Genomic DNA, 18550 nt, shown 5'->3' on the forward strand with positions numbered 1-18550 from the left:
CTCCCCCGCCCCTGTGGTGCGTTCCTCAAAGGGCTCCGGGCACTTCCGGGCGCCTCTTGGCGGGAGCGGAAGTGGCGCTGCCCGGGTCGCTGTGTTGGTCGCACCGTCCCGGTGGCTGCGGAGCCGGCGCCGGTGGGTGAGCGCGGGACCGGCTCGGCTCGGGGCTGCGGTGTCCCCGCGGCGGCGCCTCGTCCCACCCGTCCTCCCGCGGGCTTCCCGGGACCCCGCCGTGGGGCTCCGGGCCGCGGGCTCGGCTGTGCGTGGCCCCCGGGACCGGCCGGGTACAAGGCCCCGTTGTTTGGGCCTGGGGGGGGATGGGGAGGCGGCTGAGGGGGGTGTGTGTGTATGTAGATATATATATGTGTGTGTGTGTGTGTGTATATATATGCGTGTATGTATGTAGATATAAGTGGGTGTATATATATATACACACGTATACATGTTTCTGTGTGTATGGGATAGCCCCCGCGGGAGGTGCACGTTAACCCCGGCCCCCTGGTTTCCCCCTCCCCCCTGTCCCCAGAGCTGGAGGGGACGGACAGGACAGTGACAGAGAAGGCCAGCGGGCAGAGATGGCGACAGGCGCAGACGTGCGGGACATCCTGGAGCTGGGCGGCGTAGAGTCGGAGAACACGGGTACCATCAACAAAAAGGATATCATCAACTCGGATAAGGTGAACTGCGATGCCCTAAGGGGCCGCTGCTTGTTTTCTAGGCACTGACTGACCTTGCGTGTGGTGTCTGGGGTGAATATTGGAAAAAAGATAGAATAAAGCATGTTCCTACCATAGTCTGTTTATTTTCAGGCTTCCTAGGAGTATCTGGAAATACCTGGAGGGCCCCACTCCTGGGTTCCTGGTGTTCTTAGTTAACTGCGCTGTGGCATTTGGGGCGGTATTTAAGCTGGAACTGTGTAAGTGGTGTCCTGGTGAGCTGGGCCTGGCCCTAGGATATTTTCCCGTTTTGTGGAGTAAGTGTGAAGTGTGTTTACCATCTAGCCCGCAAGAAGATGGAAATAAGATAACACAGTCCTGTTTTAGAAGAAAAAAACATTGTCTGACTTGATTGAATGGTAGATGTCTTCAAACCATGGGAGCAGTCCCCGTGCAGGGAAGGTGTGTGGCTGGGGTTTGGGAGAACTGGGATGTGTTGCCTGTGGGAATGCGGGCAAGTTAGTAAGCTCTGTTAACGATGTATGCCGTCATGTGCTGCGTTCTGTGTGGTAATATGCTACGATATGTTATTGCCTTCTGTATTTTAAATTTGGGTAAGGTCTTGGCTGTCCCATGCTTTGCAAGGCGTTGGGAAGGTCAATTCACGAGTAGTTATGAGATGTGGAGGTGCTTGGAAATGAGCTGGGGGAGATGAAATCCCCAGGAGCTCTCTGGTACAGAGATGGTCTGATTTGAAGTAAAGCCTGTGTATTTGTTTGGCAAAAAACCAAAACAAAACCAAACATACACAACCACCCCATCCCTGAAAGTGCTTCCTGACTGTCTTTGTTTGCCTCCACTGAAACGTTCATCTCTGAAGAGAAGCACAATGGTTTCGTGACTGCCTTGCTGGGGATAGGACACATAGTATAATAGTTGTAATGGAAAACTGATGAGTTTCAGTAATTTAAAGGCTGAAATATTAAAATCACCAGTTATCAGCTGTGTTGGTGAATAGTGTGTCCGGGGAGCAGCTTGTTGGCTGGATTCAGCCTGCAACGTTGTGCCACTGAGCGTTCAGACTTGCAAGTTCTTTGATTTAGATGCGTTTGTTAGCTAGCAGAGAGCTGACGGAGTACTGGTGGCTTTTGGAGCAGAGAATAAGATGGGCTTCTCCTCAAATTTACGGTAATGGAAAGAGGGAGGAAGGGGAGGTGCAGTGAAAGGTTTCGGGAGAAGTGCAGGAGGCCACTTGCAGCTGTGAGTGAAACATTCTGAATTTCTACAAAGTACAGAAGCTAAATCAAACCAAAGGTATAAGCCATTATCGCATGGAGAGAGCAGAATTGCTAATAACAGTGCAGCACTTGCTCAGGAAATAGATCTGTTCTCAATTAGAAAAGAAACAGATTGATGTCTTTAAATCACAAGAGAACCGTGAAGTACTTTCCAGTCCATTAGTGACTGAGAATGTTAAAATAAAAATTACTAGGCATAAAAACATTTAAATCAGCAGGACCACGTAATTTGTTCTCAACTCCTAAAAGAGCTGGCTGAGCTGATCTCTGGCCTGCTGATATTAACTTTTAATAAATCTGGGAACTTTGGGGGAATTCCAGAAGCCTGTGTTCAAACAGGGTGTGTGGTGACCCGCGGGTAACTGCCTCAGTTGGCCTTACATTGCTCCTGGGCAAAGTGATGGACACGCTAGGAGAAAGGTGTTTGATTAGGAGTGAAAAGGTGCTAATATAATGAAAGTCTGTCATGAAGTTTTATGGAAAGTAGTTGTAGTCCAAGCTGACAGATTATTATTTTTTTAATGGGATTTTGAATTTGCTTGATAAAGGTGACTGTATGGATTTAATACAATTTATAATACAGTGTTAGTTTTACTACTGCAAAATCTTCTGATTTAGAAGTTGGGAGCGATATGGAAAACAAGTACTTAAAAGTAGTGGCATGGCTAGTAGTTATAAAGATGGTGCAGTTAGACCAAATGCTCTGGAGTACTCAGTAAACTTGGCCCGCTTAAATAAAGTGTACCTTGTTAATGTGGCTGTTCCTGTATCTACCTGAATCCAAAGCTGATTACGTTATAAACTTGTATATGTGATATGAGGTGGACTGTGTCTTATAAACCATCAGTTCTGACAAGGTTTTAGGTGCCAAATTGAGTTGTCTACACTGAATTCCTAGTATGAAGAAACTATGTCAAAAAAAATTCTTTGCTGTATAAATGGGAGAGCGGAGGCAGGAACGGGGGTTTACTTTTGTAGGTGATACTGGTAGTTTTGACATGGGGCTACTGCAAGGGCTTGATCACAACTGGTAAAAACTGAAGTTGCTGCAGAAGAAAGTGACAAAAACTAAGAGAGGGTGGAAAGACGTTTCTTACTATCTTCTCTAAAAGGCAGAGAATTACTTAATTAAATGCATTAATACCTTCATGTGAGGACAGTGCTTACCTAGTAAAAAAAGGCTCGGTGCACCAGCCCCTGAAAACGACAGCCAGATGCTCAACTTGGAATTTAAGCATGTATTATCAGCAACAACAAGTGTCTGAGTACTGGTGAGTCCTATCACTGAAAGTGGGCATGTTTTGTCTGTCAGTGTCTTCCACCAGGAACAGGTACTTTCCTGGAGAAATTCAAGGTGTCTGAAAAACAGATGAAAAGGAAAACCATCACAGGGTGCCAGGTTATGTAGTTTAATGTTCCCTCAGGGATTGCTACTTCTGAATCTAAAATGCAATTCTTTTGTTTCAGAAAAAATCCAAGAAATCTTCAGAGACATTGACGTTTAAGAGGCCGGAAGGAATGCACCGAGAAGTTTATGCACTCCTCTACTCTGACAAAAAGTAAGAGCTTATGATCATCTGCACAGGTTGTGGGGTAGCCTGGGCTTTTGGTGGCAGGGCAGCATCCTCTTGAAACCATGGGCAGTCTCGCTTCCCAGATTGATTCCCCTTTGTGCTTGGCCCATGCTTGTGCCCTTCTCTCTTAGTCATGGGCAGTGTCTGTCTTCTCTCTTCTAAATTTGAGGGGTTTGCTCTGTGTAGGAGATGAATTAGGTAGAGGCACAATAGTCTAGTGCAGACAAGGCAGTGTTCTTACCCTTCTGTACCTAATTCTCTTTTATTCGCAACTGGGAATAGTACCTGCTTATATTTCTGCAAAAAGAGTTCTGCTTCAGCCTGTATTTAACTTGTTATGGATTGTGCCCTTGCCTCAGAGGTCTCTTGCGTAGTTTGCTTTCCAGATGGTTCTGTTCAAACCCATCCATGCTGTGTATTCTGTCCTCTGATGCAGGAAGCATGCAGTCTGGGAAGTGTGAAACCTGGAATAAAGCTTAAACTTGGGTTTTCCCACCCTAAACACTGAGGTGGCAGATCCCACTCTGAGTCTGAAATCTCTTTGGGTTTGTCCTGGGCTGCTTCTTGCTTCTCGTCAGCCGGTGCTTTTCTCCACCACAGGGATGCACCTCCGCTGCTGCCAAGTGATACAACTCAGGGTTATCGAACAGTCAAAGCAAAACTGGGGTCCAAGAAAGTCCGGCCTTGGAAGTGGATGCCTTTCACCAACCCAGCGAGAAAAGATGGAGCGATGTTCTACCACTGGAGGAGAGCAGCAGAGGAAGGGAAGGACTACCCTTTTGCCAGGTTCAATAAAGTAAGTGGGAGCACTTTCAAACAAAAGCGTATAAATAGCCGCTGGAAAATACCCTTCGGTCAGCTTCTTGAATGTCCAGGCAGGAAGCTGGTTCTTTCAAGAAGTGAAGGCTGAGTTAGATTTGGCAATTGCATTTTAAATTGCAGCATAGCCTGCAGCCATGTGACCACAGACTGTGATGTCTCCAAATCATTCAAGCTACGTGGGCTCAGTATGTGGTCAGAGCTTGCTAGAGCCCACTGTGTTTCAGGTGTGCAGTCATTGATTTGATAAGGAGGCACTCTGCCATCTAATTCAGTTCCTAACCAACATCCTCCCTCTGATTACAGGCTCTGGGTAGTAAAAGATATGCTGTTCTGAGCGAGACATTAAAGTCATAAGTCTTGTTATTTTGCCCAGTATGAAAAAAATAGCTTGAGTTTCGTGGCCAAAAAGCTGGCTTGCAGCCTCTTGGCCAGATTCCAGCACAGATGCTGAATTACGTTGCGTTCCCTCTGAAATTGCTCCTGTGGTATCAGTGTGGTGCAGTAGCCTGTTCTTTGCGTCTTATATTAAATAATCACAATGTGTTGTTGTAATCTCCTGCTGTCTTTTGTCCCAGATGTATCTGCTTTGAGTGGTTGGGGCTTTCATGTATATGCACAAAGAAAACTACATCAAGATTTATACTTCAAAGTCAGGACCTCCAGAGTTAGGAAGGAGCAGAGTTAGGGTGCCTCCGTAATGTAATTTAACCCCCTTCATGATGCACATCTGAAGGGGCAAAAAAAAGTGCATGCTAACATGATTCCACAAAAGCTCTGCTTGCATATAACTGTATACAACATTTTAAGTTTGTAACCCACAGAGCATCAGCTCTAACAAAGCTTTGCTTCCTGCAGAGTTAAGTGGTTGGTTGACCTTATATGTTAGAAGGCTCAAGCTCTGACTGATGCTTTTCCTCTTGCTGGGACATTGGTAAGAGCCTCCTGTGGTATCTCTTCTCTGATGTCTGGGGTGGAAGTCTGAAGCATGACTCAGTCAAGGCACCTACCTAGCTGTCTGAGTGAAACTTTGGGAGTGTAACTGTCGCCAGGACTCTACTGCTGTAACAGTTTTTGGCTGAGTTCAACTGAGTTTATCAGGGGGGGCCACACGTGGGTGTTGTAATTATACGATTCTCGTTTCCTTAACTTTATCATGTACCATGAATTGACAGACAGAAGAGCCTTCAGCAGGGCTGCAACCTTTAGATTAGTGGTACAGACCTCTGGCATCTGCACATGCACAATTACATAATATTAGGAGCAAGTTGTTGCCCTTGTGGATCTGTGGTTGAGAGGGTAGAAGGCACTGATGAGGAGTTTTGCAGATATTTGCTATGTCAGAGGAATTTTATTTACTTTTCCAGACTCTTCTGTGGGTTCCTTCTCACATACTTGATACCTCTGCCCGAATCTCTCGCTACCCTTGGCATGAGCCCATTTTCCTATGTAGTCTGTCCTATTGGTTGCTCAAGCTCTTGACCCTGGCTCCTGTGTCACTGCTCAGTTGCTTTGCCTTTTCTCTGTGCTTCCAGTCTCCAAACCAAATCCCTCCTCTTCATTGTGAGATCCAAAATGTAAACCTAGGTTTCACAGTGTACACTGAGCTTTGATCCAGGGTGTGAAATAGGAATATAAGAGCAGCTTCGCTGGCGTCAGAGTGTCGTGGTTTAACCCCAGCCGGCAACTAAGCACAACACAGCTGCTCACTCACTGCCCCCCACCCCTGGGATGGGGGAGAGAATCGGGAAAAAAAACCTCGTGAGTTGAGATAAAGACAGTTTAATAGGACAGAAAGGAATGAAAAACAATGATAATGATAATAATAATATGACAATAGTAATACTAAAAGAATTAAACTATACAAAGCAAGTGGTGCACAGTGCAATTGCTCACCACTTATTGACCGATGCCCAGTTAGTTCCTGAGCCGCGATCCCCCCTCCCAGCCAGCTCCCCCAGTTTATATACTGGGCATGATGTCATATGGTATGGAATAGCTCTTTGGCCAGTTTGGGTCAGCTGTCCTGGCGGTGTCCCCTCCCAGCTTCTTGTGCCCCTCCAGCCTTCTTGCTGGCTGGGCATGAGAAGCTGAAAAATCCTTGACTTAGTATAAACACTACTTAGCAACAACTAGAAACATCAGTGTGTTATCAACATTATTTTCCTACTAAATCCAAAACACAGCACTATACCAGCTACTAGGAAGAAAATTAACTCTGTACTAGCTGAAACCAGGACACAGAGCAAAGGCCTCTCAGCTGATACGCTGTTTCTGGCTACCATTAGTAAAGGCTTAGAGAAAGAGCATGAGAATGGGGCAAATACAGAGCATTTTTGCCTAGTTTCTGGTGATCTATGGCTTAAGGATTTCTTAACTTGGAATTTGTGTTTAATAATTCTTGGTAGGTACGTTCAGGGCAGAAAGCTGCTTTGTGAATATCCCATGGTAATGAGTTCTTCAGGTTAATTTTGTATGGTGTGCAAAGGTGCTTTCTTCTGTTCATTTTAAACTGCTGCCTTTGGTGCCTCTGAGATCTTGTGTTACATGATGTAGTAAATTGTCCTTGCTATTTACTGTGTTTTCTGAAATTTGACATACGTCTGCCCTTCTGTGCCCTGTCTCACCCTTGTTCTCAAATATCCTTTCTTTTGAAATGGGTGGACTAGGAGTGAGTGTTTCACTTATGGAAGCATGGTGGGTTTGTACATTGGCTGTGTTTCTCTTTATTTCCCTGATCATTTTTACTGTTCAGTTTGTCTTTTCACCAGTACTAGGCATTGTGCTGATGTTTTCACGGAACTGTCTCATGGCTCCAGGATCTTTCCTGAGCAGTTTCAGCTAATTTAATGCCCATCACTGTGTGAGTTTATAGTGTGAAATTTAGGACTGAGAGGGGTTTTCTGGGCCATCGAATCCTCTTCTTGGGTTTTTCAGGTCCTGGACCATCCAGTCCCTTTCATAAACTGATAAAGTTCCTTTTGAAAAGCACTTGGATTTTCCTGCCCCCGTGCTTCCTTGGGAAGCTGTTCCAGACTGTCTCTGCTCCATTTCTCATTTCCAGGTTAAATTTTCCATGTTGAATTGGCATTTCTTTGCAAGCCAATTTCTTTGTCCTTATTTCAGTTGTTCTTTTCTTCCTGTGGGTATTCCTTTCATTCCGTGTAGCATACTTGAAGCCTGCAGTCAGATTCCCTTTAAGGCTTCCTTTGCTAGGCTCCTTTCTCTTCCAGTCTGCTGTGGGAAGACAGGCTCCCCACGCCATTACTCATCCTCGTTGTTCTTCTCTGTACTTGTTCCCATTTCAGTTCATCTTTCCTGAACAGGGGTCAGTAGAGTTGTAGTTGGTATTCCTGCCAAGGTCGTCTTGTGCAACTGAAACCCTGCCAGTTTCTGCTGGAAATCCCTCTCTGGGGGTCATATATGCATTTTCGTGGCTACATTGCATTTGAACTTACAGTCATCCCGTGGTTGGCTCAAGCTTTCCATCTGATGAGTTCCTACCTTCTCACTTCTCAGCAGTTCTCACCTGAGCAGCCGTGAGTGGGGCTGAGGAAGTGTTTTGGGGACTGCTCTTTGCTCTTGTCCCATTCTCTTCTCTGATCAGGCATCTGTCACCTTCCCTTCCATCCACTGCAGAGGGCCCTGCTGGCTCTTTTCATGTATGTATGCTAATCTAGAAAAGATTTTTTTTTCATGATGTACACAGGACATCCTTATGGTATCTAGTAGGATGGCTTTTCTCCTGGTGGAAGCGGTACTTGAAGGTTGAGGTGCAGTGCATCCCCAAGAGATATGCTCCACCTTTAAGCTTCTGTGTGTAAGTGATGGAAGAAGGGTAGTAGACCTGAAGAGGCTGTTATTTGGAGGCTCAGAAATGCTCCTCTGAGCTGTATGGAGTTCATGAGGATGACTTTTCTGGTGTAGGACTCAGGCAGGCATAGAGGTGTTGAAGCATGTGTCTGCTCGCATGCACACGATGTTTTCTTGTGGAGGCAGGACCTCCTCAGGCTGAGCAAAGTTCCACTGCAGGAGTGGTGGGAGGTAGTAAGGGAGGAAAGCACAGGCTTGTTTGCCCTTTTGCTTTAGCATGCGCTAGGACTTCCCCTAATACAGTAAGTATTTTTACTGTTCCTTTAGTACTCATGTGACACTTGCGTTCTGGATAGAGCCCTTGCAGAGCAGTTCCAGGCTGGGGACAGTGGTGTGGGTTTGGCCTTTTAGGCACCTGGGACAATCTGAGAGTTAGACTGTCATTTGGCCCTGTGGCTCTGCTGGAGAAAGAGTGGATGAGGAAGGGAGGAACAAAGTTGTCTGCCAAGTTTACGGTCCTCAGTTGTACAGCACCCAGCCTTTCAGATCTTCACGGCACTGTCTGCACCAAACATAAAAGAAGTGGGTTGTGTATCAAAGGAGAAGGTGTGCTAAAGGCTAGGAACTACCGCTCCTTGCCTTTCCTGTTCTTCCCGTACAAGTGAGCGTGTCCCAACCCAAGTAAAGAGTTGGCTGTCAGAGCAGTTTATGTCAAGGTATTGGTGCTGCTATATGGGAGGAATGCAGGGAGGCTGGCTGAACCTTGGTTTCACTGTCATGTTAGCCTGATAATTTTGAAACCTATTGTCAGGATGTGGGTTGCTGACCTCTGCCTGTGTCAGCCACCTGAAATAGATTTCAGCCTCTCAGGCAGTAGTTCCTGGTAGGCTCCCTGGAACGTCATGTTTGTGTCCCTGAGATCACACATTGCTCCTTATCCAGTCCTCTACCTGCTCATCATGTTTCCTACCAGGATCCATTGCTCAGGATCCTGGCAGCCCCCTCCTGTCAGCGCGCTGCTCTTGTTCTTGGCTGAAGTGTCTTGGCCCTTACCAGCTGGCAGTGAGAAGGGGGCACTGCTGCAAGAGAGCTGCCATGTTTTTCTTTTCTCTGCGTAGACAGTGCAGGTACCTGTCTACTCGGAGCAGGAGTACCAGATGTATCTCCATGATGATGCGTGGACCAAAACTGAGACAGACCACCTCTTTGACCTGGCTCGGCGTTTTGATCTGCGCTTTGTGGTGATTCATGACCGCTATGATCACCAGCAGTTCAAGGTGAGTCCCAGCGGCCAAGGTGCTGCTAGCAACCTGCTGCTACAGCACGTGCAGGGCTTGCTGCACTGCAAAGACCAAATTACCCTTTATATCAACTTAATTAGGGGAAAATAATGAATTATTGGCAGCAAGGAATATTGAATTTCCAGCACAGGGCATCGCTACTTGCTTTGTTTGGAATTAAATCAACTGTGACTTGTGCTCATTCCCTGTTGTGTTTTATTAGAAAGTTAGAAAGTTTGCCCCTGCCAGGAGAACAACTCATTGTTCCTTGAAGGTAAGGCAGCTGAGGAGTTTGTGTAGCTGAGCAGGATAGGTGTCCTGGATTCCAGTCTAGGCCATGGGAGAAGGATCTGGTAACGGTCCCTGGAGATTGGGATTTTTCCCTGGTGCTGCTCCTGACTTGTGGTCTGACCTGGTGCAGGTTTCTGTCATCTCTGCTGTGAAGCAGGGAGCATCAGTGGTCTGAAGATGCAACCCTGGTGTCATGATTGTAAATCTCCTGTAACTGCTGGTTCCATGCCTCCTGGTGACACGGGGGAATGATGTGAATCCTACAGAACAGCTCCAAATGCTGGAGCTTTTTGTTGCCCTCTGAAATGCTCACGTGAAGAGCCTGTAGCAAAGTGAAATAACAAGAGTCTGCCCAGCTGGGCAGCCCAAACACCTTTGGTGCTTGGAGTAAGGGAACACAGCTCAGACTCCATGTAATGATGGGCAGTGAATTGGTGCAGCTGATACCTTTTTGGTTATGGCTTGAATGGCCATTGTCTGGAGCAGCTCAGAGGAGGCCTCCTGTGCGTTTGTCACAGTTTCCTGTTCGCAGGATTTCTCCTCTCGAGACAACTATCCTTGCATCCTTTTATCTGGGAGTGCTTCACTGCTGCATTGCCTCTAACCCTCGGCTGTATTGTTAGACCTTTTGGTGGGTGTTTTTAAAGCAGTAGCTGTGAACCCATGACAGTTAATTCATGCAGTTCACTGAGAAACTCCCCCTTCCCTGTGGTTCCACCGGGACTGGCAAGGCTCCCTGCTGATCTTCCTCCCAGGCACTGTGTCTCATACCTTATCTGACGTCCTTCAGCCAGTGGTCCTTAGCTGGCTACTGCACAAGTTCTTTGCTTGGTTCTTCCATAATGCTGTCCTCCTGTGATGTCTTCCACAGAAAAGATCAGTGGAGGACCTGAAGGAACGATATTATCACATCTGTGCCAAGCTGGCTAATATTCGTGCAGCTCCAGGCACAGACCTGAAAATCCCAGTCTTCGATGCTGGCCATGAGAGGCGAAGGAAGGAACAACTGGAAAGGCTGTACAATAGGACACCAGAGCAGGTAACTTGGGGAAGAGAGCATCACTGCTCCAAAAGATTTATGATAAGTTGAATCAGTAGGTGGATGAAATGGGCCAGAGGGGGGGAAGGGAAAGACAGACTGGACAAGAAAAGAGCAACACCTAAGTACTGCTTTTGTTGTTGAGTTCATGTCATTTTCAGGGATACAAAAGGACAATAACTGAGAAATCTGACTATACAGGAGAGAGGGCTAGGTGAGCAGAGTTATGGTCTCTGGTAACTGCCAACACCTTCTCTGTGACGCTTACTGTACTAATCCTCTGAACAGAAACAAATTCTCAGATCAATGTCCTTATGAGTCCCTGAGTCCCATGGGGAGAGAATTACTTCCCTGAGAGTAAAAATCTTGCCAGAAAACATCAAAGGCTGTAAATCTGCATGTTTAGTTCTCTTCGTTGTTGAAGCTGTGTAATGGTCCCAGGGTTTAAAGGTTAAGGAACTGTGTGTTACTGAAAGGCTGGGCGAGACCATCCTTTTCTGTTAGTAGTTCCCTCTAATGACAAGTTCATGCGTGTAATGACTTTACTTGTCCTTCCCACATTGACAGGTGTGCTGATACTAGGCATAGCCGCTCTAGGTTCTGCATGCTATGTCTGGGGAGGGGAGCCAGCTTTTCACAACACTGCATTTGCAACTACAGTGTATTTGGGCTTTTTTACCCTTCTATCTGTGCTCTTGGTCTCTTTGTCTGGAGGTGGTATTAATCATTTATTGATGCTGCTGAAGGGTGCATCATGGATGTTGTGATACAGTACCTGTCAGTTTGTAGACTGGCATTGCCATGGATGCAGGGTAAGGCTATGGAGCATAATGAGTTCTGCAAATCCAAGAAATATTTTGGATATGGAGGATCCAAGGCAGGGGAGCTTAAAGTCATTCCCAGGCTGGCCCAGAGCAGAGCAGTTATCGGTAGATGGCCCCCCTGCTTTGCTAGGCCTCCTCTGCTGCTCTGATTGCCTTTACGTGCTCTGGTCTGCAGGTGGCAGAAGAAGAATACCTCATCCAGGAGCTCCGCAAAATCGAAACCAGGAAGAAAGAGAGAGAAAAGAGAACCCAAGACCTGCAGAAGCTCATCACAGCTGCTGACACCACCACTGAGCAGAGACGTGCCGAGCGCAAGGCTCCCAAGAAGAAGCTGCCACAGAAGAAGGAGACAGAGAAGCCTGTAAACATTTATCTTTTTCTTTCTTTTTTTTTTTCCTTTCCCCTGCTTATGCTGTGGCTGGGTAACGTGTTTGCTTCAGCGATCCTACTGGGATCAGGCCCTCAGCTCTTTTGCGGGGAGTAGCTGTTGGCTGCTTTCTGGCAGATGCTTTTTCAGTTACGTCTTTTGGAAGGCAGTTTGGTCTAAGGCAGCCATTGTCAGAGTCCTCTGGTGTGCTCTCTGTCTCTCTCCCATTTGAAAAATGCTGGTTTAAGTCCTGTTTCCCTTTCCCTCCCTGAGAAATGGGATGAAATGATGCCAGCCATTCATGCCTCATGGTAGGGAGAAGCATCTGTCTCCCTGCTTCTCCCGAGTGTATTCTGGTACTGCTATGCAGGGTTGTCCCACAAACCCGTTGTCTTTTACCTGCCTTCTTTTTCTAGTCTGGGTTTCCCTTTCCTTCCCCACTCCTGGGTCTCAGCAGTGTCTCCCCAAGCTCAGTACATGCCCCTCTCCTGATCCTCAGCTGTAATCAGAGCAGCCCTGCTGGAGGACTCTTGTATTTTGGGAGCTATTGCTTCTTATTTCTCCCTGAGCCGAGCTCAAGTTTAAGGAGCCCAGAACACAGGTTTCAATTCACATTTGATGTTACCTCAATTTCCCTTTCTGGAAAGAAGACGGTGTGGACTGAACTAAATTCAGCACCTTCAGTAGGAAAGGCCTGTTACAAAATCTCAGATGTTTCCAGTGAGTCCCTGGGAATTCCTGTCCCTCCACCTTGTGAACAGAGAGCGCTTGTGTCATCGTCCTCCAAAAGGGTCCATGCAGGGAGGGGAGAGAAGCAGTGAATGCTAGACAGTTAGTGCTTGATGAAGTGTGCCTAATGGCCACCACTTCCTTAAAACATTGTTTTGGTTTCCCCCCCCCGCCACCCCTCTATGTAATTAATATAATATCACTGGGTACCTTGTGCATTGAATTCCCTTGAGGTTTGATCTGGTAAAGCTCAACCATGCCTGGCATATCTTCCCTCTAAAGAAAGCAGCTCATTGTTGATGGTAATGAAAAAAGGGTGGTGATGGAGAATGGGGCTGGAGAGATGCTGAGGATGCCAAGGTGAGGGAGTCCAGCCCTAAATATTGCCTGTTGGCTGGTGCCTGTCTGCAGGCATATAGTGGATAGGCGCGCCAGGGTGGGCAGAGAAGCAGTTTCTGTTGTTGCACTAGCATCATTTCAACCATGACAGAGTCCATTAGGAGTCAATTACCAACTATAGCTGGGAAATGTTAAGAAAAAAATTGCATTTTAACTAAGAATTTGAATCGGGAGCTGCATCAGCATCATTTCAACAAAGGAAAATCATTTACCAAAGAGTCAATTGAGGTTGAAGCGTTTACAGCATGTACAGGCACGCAAGGCAAAAGAACCCATTTAATTGCTTATGCGCTGAGTGCAGTCAGAGTTGTCTCAGCTAAGCCAACGTAGATGCAGATTTACCCTCACTGCTTGTCTCAGGGTATTCAGCAACAGGCTCGGGGGCAGAGTTCGGGGAGTCTGAAAGCCAGCCTTCATCCAAAGGAAGCAGAGAAGATTGGTTTTTGATTGCAGCCTTTTCTGTCTCTAATAATCCAAGCAGGGAGGGTACATCCTACCAAAGATCAAAGTGATCCCTACAAGTTCATGAGCCCTGTTGGTAGTTAGAGGATACTTTTTCCACCATCGTCATGTTTAGAAATCTCTTCCTGGGGCCTCTGTTTATTGGACTGACCACAGATAACTGAAAAAAATCTTAATGCCTGGCCACGCAGAGCAGTTTGCAAGGTGCCAGCTCAAGATCAAGACCTAGAGATAGCTGATAGAGATGTGAGAGTCATTGGCAGGGAACTTGAGGAATTGAGTCACTGTCCTTCAGCATCTCTTATGATCTTGGGGCAGCCCTGGTTGTCTCAGCCCTGTCTGAAACGAACAAAGAGCAAGCTGCAGAGCCTCTCTGCAGAGAAATGTGGGAAGAGGAAGGCGGACGCCATCTCCAAAGAAATCGGGAGATTTGAGGTGACTCTTCCTTTTGGAAAAGCATGATTGAGCATGCATTTTGCAGAGATTGTGGCTCTTCTTAGATTGAATCATGAGTATCGCTGACCCATTCAGGGGACCGCACACCATTCAGTGCACAGGGCCCTGCAGATAGCCTGGTTTAATCATTTAAAAGTTTGCTCACCTTGTGCTTTGCTCAGCAGCACAGATTTTTAAGGGATTGCATTTATTTTTTTTTTCCATTTTGTTGAAATGCAACTAAATGCTCTACTGTCTAGCAGCAGCAGCATTAGAAGTTTGCCTTGTATTGCTATGCTTAAAATGTGAAGTGGGGAAGAAAGAAAAATGTCTAATGAGTGGACAAATGGCAAAACGTTTATAAACAGCAGGCCTTCCTGGAGGGATGCAGTCCTTACATCCTCATTAGTGGGCTCCTGTCTGTACAGATCAGAGGTTTCTCAGCTCATTCCTTAGAGGACTTGCAGTCAAAAGCCAAGATTTAGGGAAGTCCTGGGCTATTTTGATCAGTGAAATGGGCCTAAGTTAGATAAGGATGATATTGTGCAAATATGCATATGTTAGTACAAGGAGTACCATTTAGGGTTAGGGTTTATGCTTGTATGGATGGGTGTAAGGCTCTGTGTAGAGCAGTGCGTTTAAACCAACCAAACAAAAATGCTTTAGCTCTCCAAAGATACCGTGAACTGGAGTATTTTTCTCGGTGAATTGCTTGGGATTTTCCCACTGAATCCCATTGCTTGGGATTTTCCTCTTGCCTCAGCTCTGACATGTGATCGTGGCAGGTGGTTCTCTGTCATAGGAAACAGTATTTCCCCTTCAGATAGTCTCTATATGAAATCTTGTGTTTCTTGTGTTTCCTCCATCAACACATCCTGTTTCGATCTCTTTCAGGCTGTTCCTGAGACTGCTGGCATCAAGTTTCCTGACTTCAAATCTGCAGGTGTCACGCTGCGAAGCCAGAGGGTAGGCTGTTGTCCTGGTCCCTTGGGACCTCTGTTAATGTCTTTCAGTCTGCCTGTCTGTCTCCTCATCTGTTCTCCTTCTATAGCTATAAAAAGTCAAGTTTTTGCCTCTAAAATAAGAAAGGAATTCCATAAATGTGGAGACTCAGAAACCTGGAATGCTGGCTCTGTGAAAGCCAGCTCATTGCCTTGCAGGGGCACCTGAACTTGCTGGTGTTTGTTACTGGTGTGCCTGCTCTGCTGTTAGACACATGTGACAGACCCAAACGGAGCTGTCTAGTCCAAACAGAGCTCACAGCCAAACATAATAGGCCTCATAGAGCACGTGTGTTAATAGATGAGAGGCACTTTTAAGAACTGGATGTTCAGATTGTGTCTTGAAAAAGACACACACATAAACACATGCAATTTTTATCCTTCCTATTTCCCTTATCTTCAGAATATATTTTGGGGAAAAGCCCCTTTGTTCATTCTGTTGCACAGATATCCCTGAGAAAAGAACTTTCTTGCTGTTATATCAGCAAGACTTGATGCCTGCCTCTTAGCAACAGGTTTTGGGATACTGAGTAAGTTAAACCTGCCTGGCTGACTGAATGTTTTCAGAGGGGTTTTGATAGCAAAATCCTGTTTGCCCAGTACAAGTGCTTTTTTTTTTTTTTCCAAGCCAAATAAAATAAGCCTTAGTTGCTTTATTGTAGCAAAGGTGGAGAAGTAGGTTCCTTGCCTGGCACCCTCACTTGGCATAGTAATTTTCTAGGTCACTTTTAAAGACTGTTTTATGGGATGTTCTTTTGATGTCAGAATAGTTTCAGATCTTGCTGGGAACACCCTGGGGCTGTTAATTGAAATGCATTTGGGATCATGCTGCTTTGATGTATGGGTGCATGTGCACGTTAGAGGCGGTATGCCTCAGCAAGGTCACTGCTGGGGGACCCCTTTAGTGTACAAGTGGCACCATCTGCAGGCTACCTGTTTGAGTGAGGGGCTACAGCCTTGAGGAAGTCACAGGCAAGTGACAGGCAAGACTGCAGTGCATGTGTTGAGATTTATGGAGACGTGGCAGATGTGTTCTCCGGCACTAAGATAAATAGAGTAATTTATGGAGATTGATTTGGATTTTGAAAACTAATAAGTGATGGTTGATCTTTTCTATTTTTTTTACCCCCTCTGGAAGAGAAGCTGCGCAATAACCTATCAGTGATGGAACCATCTGGCAAAGCCAGCAGTCTTTTCGTGTGCCAAACAGGCAATTCAAATCACAGTCTTTGTCAAAATGGGTGCTACATGCTTCTCCCTGTTCTCTTTAATGCTCACAAAATGCAGTGATAATGCCAGCTGAGGCATGGCAGTCTGATTTAGCAACTTTCAGCCTGCAGTATCCAAGCTCCTGGGATGACCTAGACCAACTTTCTATGCTCTGCTTGAAATTTTTAAGGAGATAAATGCTGTTATTAGAAGTACCAGTGGTTTGCGAATTGAAAAAGATTGCAAATCACTGATCTAGGTGAAAAAACAACACTTTGTTGCTTAGAAATGTGAAACCTGCCTCCAACCCAGCAGAATGAATTCATTTCTGGCTTTTAGCCAGTCACCTGGCTTCCTTATTAAAGTCTTCCCTGTTTTTAAAATGGGAGCTAATAGACTCACTTGCTTCACATATGGGTGATGGGAAGAATTAATTACATGAGGTCAGTACGGGCCTTTTGAACTGGTAAGAGATGCTGAAGTGCTAAGTGGTATAGAGTTGACAATCCATGCTAATCCGAATTACTTTACTTGTGGGATTTATGTGGCAAACCCTCTACACACCAGTGGTGTGGAATTGATAAGGGTGGGAGCCAGCTAGGACTAAGTGAGGAATTGGGATGCTGTGCTGGAAACTCGTACTCTGGCAACATCCAGCGTAAAATGTTTTGCCCTGAGCACATTGGAACATGATTTCTAAAGGCTTATGACATCCTGCAGTAAGTTCTTTTGCCTGAGGACCTAAAGGGCTCTTCACCTAAAGGCTTCTATTGTCCTCCTTTATTTTGTACTTTGCTACCATGCTTTACCCCTTCATAGTTAGGCGAAGTTGGATTTTGCACTGAGATCAGGGACTCAACCTCTGTCATGTGTGAAAAATGTACCATATCATACCCAGGATAATAGCACTTACTCCTTGATTAGAGATATTTTTTTTTTCCTGAGGATTTACAATTAATCTGAAAACTTAAGTTAAAATTAATTTATAGAAATGAGTCCTTGAAGAAAAAGTTAGCAATCTGTATTCAACTTAATTTGTTCCCAGTAGTTTTTATGACAATAGCCCTGGCTTTTCAAATTCTCCCTGTCATTAAAGCTTACAAAATCTTATGCACAGGCTGAATGTGAAGCCTTTTTTTCCCCCCCTAGGATTAATGGTCACTTACGGCCATTATTCTTCATAACCGAAAGTTTCTCCTTCAGCAGACGCTGGAGAGTAATCTTCTCCAGTGAGTTCGACAAGCTGCCTTCTATCACAATGGCTTCAGTCTCCCATTGTTCTCCATGGGACTGTGGCCACAGGCGAAGAAGGCCACAGCCCCTGTGCCCTTGCTCTGCATGGGATTTCCCCTCCGCCTCCTGACAGCACAGACTGCAAGTTTCTCTAAGGCAGTAGGAAGCTAGGCATTATGAAAAGCTTCGTCTTAATTCGAGGCAGTGTATTACCTTGGTGCCACTGAGAACAGGAGACAGTAGCAGATGTTTTGGAAGGGGGTAAGCCTTTCATGAGTTTCTTGAAAAGGAATTTTAGACCTTTGCCATTGCTGTTAGTAAAACAGTGTTATAAAAATAACCCCAGAAATGTATTATTAATCCTAAGCGTTACTTCTGGAAAACTTCCTGTTATACCAGGTCTGCTCAGCTGGGAGGGCACACAGCCAAAGAGCCAGAGGAAATGAGAGATGGGTAGGGAATTTGTACAGGGAAAGGAGAGGAAGAGACTAAAGGGAAAGCAGGGAGCTATGAGGAAGGAAAGCTTTGCTGAGGATCTGCCTGAAGGAAAGGAAAATGGGAGCTGTTGAACTTGAATCTTTTCCAGGACCCAGACAAACCAACAATAACCGCGCGTTTGTGATATAGGCATCGTGTTGCTTCTGCAGGGCAGAGCTGAGTTTGTTTTGAATTCACCGCAGTATTTCTGTACCATGTCATGTTCAGCTTTCTTTTAAGTTTAACCTTTGTCTTTGACTTTATTGTGTTCAGAGCACTTGACTTTGGCATACTTAACATCTCTTCGGTGTGTTTTAAGTTGCTCATCTCTCGCAGCCTTACCTGCGAATTTTAAGTTATGATTTCATTAATGCTATTGAATTGCTGCAGCAGTGCTTTTAAGAAGGAAGGTAATGGATGGAAAATGGTGGATGTTTGTCTCCACTCCTGCATGTTGAGGTATAAGTCTGTGTCCTTGCTCTGTCGTGGGTTTGGAAACAAAGGAACTGGAAGAGAATCGATTGAGTGATGTCTCATTTGGAAACAAAACAAAACTCTGGGATGAAAAGGAGTTTGTAGAGATCTCAGTCTGCAGAAAGGACTGTGGGATGCTCCAGCTTAGTCATTCAAAGCCGGGCACCTTCCCT

The 18550-nt window shown here is 45.7% G+C and overlaps 1 protein-coding gene across 3 annotated transcripts in view; it reads left to right on the top strand.

The window, feature by feature from the left end:
* The first annotated feature begins 208 nt into the window (after nucleotides 1-208).
* DMAP1 (DNA methyltransferase 1 associated protein 1) overlaps nucleotides 209-18550 on the top strand; it is a 30630-nt gene continuing 12288 nt past the window's right edge. For 2 of the 3 annotated variants that reach the window (XM_050901235.1, XM_050901232.1), the window contains exons 1-8: nucleotides 232-281; nucleotides 524-674; nucleotides 3419-3510; nucleotides 4126-4321; nucleotides 9276-9434; nucleotides 10600-10767; nucleotides 11767-11952; nucleotides 14878-14949. In XM_050901235.1, coding sequence (XP_050757192.1) covers nucleotides 573-674; nucleotides 3419-3510; nucleotides 4126-4321; nucleotides 9276-9434; nucleotides 10600-10767; nucleotides 11767-11952; nucleotides 14878-14949 — 975 coding nt within the window. In that variant the 5' untranslated portion in view covers nucleotides 232-281; nucleotides 524-572. Of the gene's footprint in view, nucleotides 282-523; nucleotides 675-3418; nucleotides 3511-4125; nucleotides 4322-9275; nucleotides 9435-10599; nucleotides 10768-11766; nucleotides 11953-14877; nucleotides 14950-18550 lie in introns of all 3 variants that reach the window. The other variant, XM_050901234.1, reaches the window with a different exon arrangement.

Source organism: Gymnogyps californianus, chromosome 8, assembly GCF_018139145.2.
Source record: "Gymnogyps californianus isolate 813 chromosome 8, ASM1813914v2, whole genome shotgun sequence".
In the NCBI taxonomy this organism is placed as follows: Eukaryota; Metazoa; Chordata; class Aves; order Accipitriformes; family Cathartidae; genus Gymnogyps; species Gymnogyps californianus.